Source organism: Phasianus colchicus, chromosome 5 (genome assembly GCF_987193195.1).
Source record: "Phasianus colchicus chromosome 5, bPhaCol1.hap1.1, whole genome shotgun sequence".
NCBI lineage: Eukaryota > Metazoa > Chordata > Aves > Galliformes > Phasianidae > Phasianus > Phasianus colchicus.
The window spans coordinates 8,394,622-8,399,781 of NC_143440.1; the positions used below are offsets into that span (position 1 = coordinate 8,394,622).

At 35.0% G+C, this 5,160-nt stretch overlaps 1 protein-coding gene across 11 annotated transcripts in view; it reads left to right on the forward strand.

Annotated features, from left to right (window-relative positions):
- Positions 1-5,160, forward strand: part of PPFIBP2 (PPFIB scaffold protein 2) — a 92,499-nt gene that overhangs the window by 70,301 nt on the left and 17,038 nt on the right. For 7 of the 11 annotated variants that reach the window (XM_090140380.1, XM_090140379.1, XM_090140381.1 and 4 more), the window contains 4 exons: positions 794-902; positions 2,125-2,157; positions 3,768-3,829; positions 5,032-5,107. In XM_090140380.1, the coding sequence (XP_089996506.1) occupies positions 794-902; positions 2,125-2,157; positions 3,768-3,829; positions 5,032-5,107 (280 nt within the window). The remainder of the gene's footprint in view (positions 1-793; positions 903-2,124; positions 2,158-3,767; positions 3,830-5,031; positions 5,108-5,160) is intronic. The other 4 variants (XM_090140382.1, XM_090140386.1, XM_090140389.1 and 1 more) reach the window with 1 other exon arrangement.

Sequence of the window (5,160 nt, forward strand, 5' to 3'; positions counted from 1 at the left end):
CCTGCCACCCACCTGCCTCCTTCTTTCTTGGTTTAAAAACAGAAAGTTTGTGTAGTCCATATTTTAGTCTATATTTCATCCTGCCCAGCTGATGTTCTGTGTCTCGCATTTTTCTGCCTTTATTTTAATATTTTGAAAGACTAGTCACATGTTAGTGGATTTTAATTATTTTCTTTAAACTAGAAGCAAGTTCTTCATGCTTTTGCTGGTGGGAAATGCAGTGATTCAATATAAAGGACTACAGGGTGCTGAAGAAAATCTTAACTTAATCACTGATGTAGTAAAGGATGCTATTGACAGTTTTTATCATAAATAGGAAAAAAAGTCACTGTATTTTAAGCTGAAGAATCACTTTTCCCAAGTTATATTAAGTAGAACTAGAATAAAAAACAATATATTAAAAAAAAAAATTTGCTTTGCTGTCTTACAGTGGTCTTCATGCAAAACTCAGGAGTTGTCCTATTGCAGTCAATACTGTATGATCAGCAGTGTAATATTGAAAGCTTTCTTGTAGTGTTGTAGTTTCTTTACATACATGAATCCTTGAAAGTGTTACCTGTCTCACAATCCTCTCTTCTCTGAGAGCTGACTGTACTGTAAAATGGAGCTTCTGTGAAAGGAATTGTAGAACAACACCAGGAAATGCATAAGGTTGTATAGTGTTTATGAAATGCCCCAAACTGGGAAAAGGAATTAATTGAAAGCAGTGTTATGTTTAGAAGTCTTCTAGTTCATGGGAAAAAAATCACAGAGAACCCATATTCATGTTATTCTGAATTTGTTTTACTCTCAGGCTGAGATAGCCCAGCTTCAGGAGCAATTAGCTCTCAAAGATGCAGAAATCGAACGCTTACAGTGTCAGCTATCTAGGACCTCATCACATAGCGAAGTTGCAGAAAGAGGTAAGAGGAGGGGAATTGCACTGAAACTTTTTCAACTGGGATTCTGTTTGTAATTTCAAAGAGTTGTTCTTCTTCAGAAGGAATATATATTTTTTGAGTGTACCTTCAAAATCACTTTGAATCACTTGACGGTTGCCTTTTTTTTTTTTAAGAAAAACACTGTCAATAGTAGCTAGGTATAATGTTGGAATAATTTAACATTCTAAAACATTTGTTAATGCACATCTTTCCTTTGTTCAGGACTGTGTCACAGATTTCTGTGTTAAGTCTGCATACGTGATAGAGGTGAATTACAGATTAATCAGTTTGCTTACACTTTGCTCTCAACCAGTGATGCCACAGTCTCCATAGAGCTTCTGTTAGTTGTGAGCTTTATGATGTTAGTGAACTTTTTCATCCACAATACCGACTCTTAGTGCAGGATTATCTGTGTGCAGGTTTACAATGGTGTATCAGATAGCTGCACTAACTTTTTGTGGATGTTACCTAGTGTTTACAAATAGTGCCTTTGTTTGAGAGCTGACTTCAGGGAGGTTTGTGCTCCCTCATTCTTAAGTGCTCACCAAGAGTCTCCTTATGGGAATTACTGTAGATGCCTCTTTTCTGGAAGAGGACAGTCTGTATACTTGACTGTTGTTTATTTGGAAGCAGCGACAGTCCTGTTCTGTGAAACCTTAACATGTACCCAGCACTGATTTTATTCATTTGCAGAGTTTGTGCATGTGAAGTACTGCATGTCTAACTAGAAATTACTTTCTCTAACAACAGTGTCTTGTGGACAGACTCTCCTACTAATAGAATGTTGTATTTTCTATGAGATTCTCAAGTTGTGATATTTCAAGGGACAGGTAGCTGTATGCCAACAAGCTGAGAAGTCAGTGACTTTCAGCTTCTAACAGTGTGTCTTGTCCAGTTCATGCTGAAGATAGGTGCAACTCACCTTGAATCCAGAGGGAGAAGTGTCTGTACAGATTCTTCATGCTACCCTTAAGGAAAACACTTAGACTATATTTGAAAAGAGACAGTATTAGAGCAGCAGTAATAATGCTTTTGAAAAAAATTGTAACAATTAATCAGATTTTCAAGCAGTCTTCTCAAATAAAGTAGAAAAATAATGCTCTTTCTAGTATACTAGAATGCGTATTCTCATTAAAGTGCAAACCTTATCTAATCTGTGCTTTTTCTATATATTTTATTTGACTCCCACCATTTGCCACCATAGAGGAAGTTTATAAGAGAAGGCTAAAAAAAAACCGTAAGCCTTGCAATTCACTTGTGGCTTTTTCTCACTGTTCCTTCCACACAAATTGTAACTCAAATGCATTCTGCAGCAGTAATTCAATGTTTGCTTAGATTTGACAGCCTAATTCTAATATACATGAGAAATTGCTTTCCTTGCTTGCTGCAAGCAGACAGCTACTTACCCTGTTCAGTAAGATTTCACTTCAGAAAATAAATCAAAATCTCACTAATCATATAGCTGGGACTTCAAACTGACATTGTCAAGGTTAACAGAGCCAACACTTTTACCTCTTTTTACAATACCTGGGAAGATGGCTTCAGTTGAAAGCCTTTTTCCTCAAAGGAAAGCATTTGAGTTTATTTGGTTTTTTTTAATCAGAGCAGTAAATAAATTAAAAAAAAAAAAAAAGGCTGAATAAAAATCTGTTTCCATACTTGGTATTCTTATAAATAAGTAAAGTTTGCTTTGTGTGATTAACAATACCTCAACACCAGGTCTTTTTGAAGTCTAGTATTTATGAGCTGAAATGAGCAGCACTGCGATTTGTAATGGCTTTTTAAACATTTTCCAATTGCTTGCCCACTGTCTGCTGGCTTCAGTTTTTGATTTGGCTGTGTCTGAGCATGCCTTGTGTTCTTTTTTGAAAGAGAAATGTTTGCAAAGTTCCTTTACGTGTTTTAAAATGTAATCATTACAAAGTGCATGTTTTTCAGAATCACTACCAGAGAAAACAATTACAGTTCTTGAAAATGATTGATTATGTTTTATACCAACATTTAGTTGTAGAACATTTTAAAATGCCTTTTTATGCTGTTGACTCCTTCCTCACTCTGACTTCATGCCTTCCACATCTGTTTTTCATAGTCCTCTGTGAAACAAATGGGTCTGTTCTAATGTCAATGCAGTTCTATCTCCATCATCTATACTTGTTTCAAAACAGGTTGGAACTGATACGAATGTTATCTAAAGAAAAAACGAAGGATGTGGTTCAGCAAAGTTGGGATGACATCATTGACTACCTTGTCAGTTTTCAGAAAGTTTGTTTTAAGTCACTTTGACTAGAACGTTTTTAATAACCTCTGAATCTATATTGTACTGCTATCTTGTGTAATGCAATTATGTATTACTTCTTGATGCAGACATTAACTCAGTTATTTACACTGAGACATTTTAAGAAAAAATCTTTACAAATTTTTCTTATTAGAGAATATGAAAATAATTATTGCTATTTTCCAAGTCTCAAAGAAGGATCTTGAATGACTTCTCATGAACTAGAGAATATTTTTCTGACGTGGAACATAATTAATTTTCAGTCATGTTTACTTTTATTTCCATAAATACAGAACAGCAAACACCCTCTCATTTTTGCAAAATAAGTTTCTTTTTTTTTTCCTTATGGGAATTTGGGAATATGAAATATTCCCAAGCGTTGTGTAGACTGTTACAAGCAAACCCAGCATGTTCATATTCTGTGGTGCTTTAAATAGTTCAGCTTTTCAAAAGCTTTACATTAGAAGTAATTTACATGGTTTGGGTTACTTGTAAGAACATAGGGGAGAATACTGCAAAATAGATACCATTTAGATTAAATATAGAAAGAATCTTTCTTATCACATTTTTAGATCAAGAAGTACAACGGTTGAAGATAGGAATGGAATCACTATTGGCTGCAAACGAAGAAAAGGTAAGAAAATAATCTTCCTTCATGTAACAAAACTGAAATTATGATTTTGAATCTCTGTAAAGATCTGAATAACTTGCTTTCCTTAAGTGTGATAGTGCCCTGGTTTTTGGATTATCCCATGAGACTGTGCCAGAAGGTTGATTTTTAATAGTAAGCATGGCTGACCTTGTTGCTAACTTGGTACATGGGATTCCTGAGAAGAGCAGAAAGCAAAGCCTTTGAGCAAAATCTCTTGTTTTCTGCTAGAGCAAGAAAGGCTCTAAGGTTTGCTTATCTCAGGTAGCTCTTGGTCTTCCCAACTTGATCTGAACTGCAAGGGTATGCCCAGATCAGATAATGATATAAAAAGAAAGTAAAATCTTCTAATAAAATTTGGCCAGGTTTAAAATAAGGACGAGTTTAAAAGCAAACAAAACAAAAAAAAAAAGAGGTGTGAGGAGTAATAAAAAAAAACTAGGGAACGCAAAGTTAACCCCACTGAAATAGCAAATATGGCCTTGGTCTCTCATAACCTCTATGCTGTTAGTCTGGTAATTGGGCAACTCAAGTGCAAGACCTTCAGATACCACTGACTTTATTACATAGTGTTCCTTATTTTTGTAGTACTTTTTCCCTGCTTAAATTCTTGACAAAATTTTAATTCTTGTTTTATGATAATAAACCAGCTAATAAGCTTTTTCTTTGATGGTGCCACCTTCATATATAATGAAGGTGTAATGACAGTAACATACATCCCTAAAAACTTCCATCAGTAAATGGGGAATCTGACAGAGCAATGTTAATTCTGGAGAACATCAGTGAGACAGCATCTAGTATCTCAAGCACTAAAAAAGCTAGCATTTCCATCTAGAGGATAAGATGTAGCATCCTTGCTTTGCAAAATTGTTCCAAGTTTGTATAAGATTTTAACATTTGAAGGGAACATAAGGTGTTGTTTTTATGACCTCATACCTGAATATACTCACAGGGAATGAAAGGTCATTTATTTGGATAATGTAGTGTTTAAATTAGTTGTCAGATGGTTTACCCACAGCCTCATAAATATTCAGTGCAGAGCTGTTACGCTCAATAATTTTGCAAAATAAAATATTCTTCCTGAAGGGAATATCTCTCAACAGCTTTTTCAGAAACTCTAAGCATGGTTTCTTGTGTCGATTAGGGCAGAAAATATGCAACTAAATTTCATTTAATGCTGTTCACAGGACCGTCGAATAGAAGAGTTAACACTACTGCTAAGCCAGTATAGGAGGGTCAAGGAGATAATGATTGCAGCTCAAGGTAAAATGTCTTGTGAATAATTTCCTGGTTCTGAGTGTTTTAAAAACTGCATC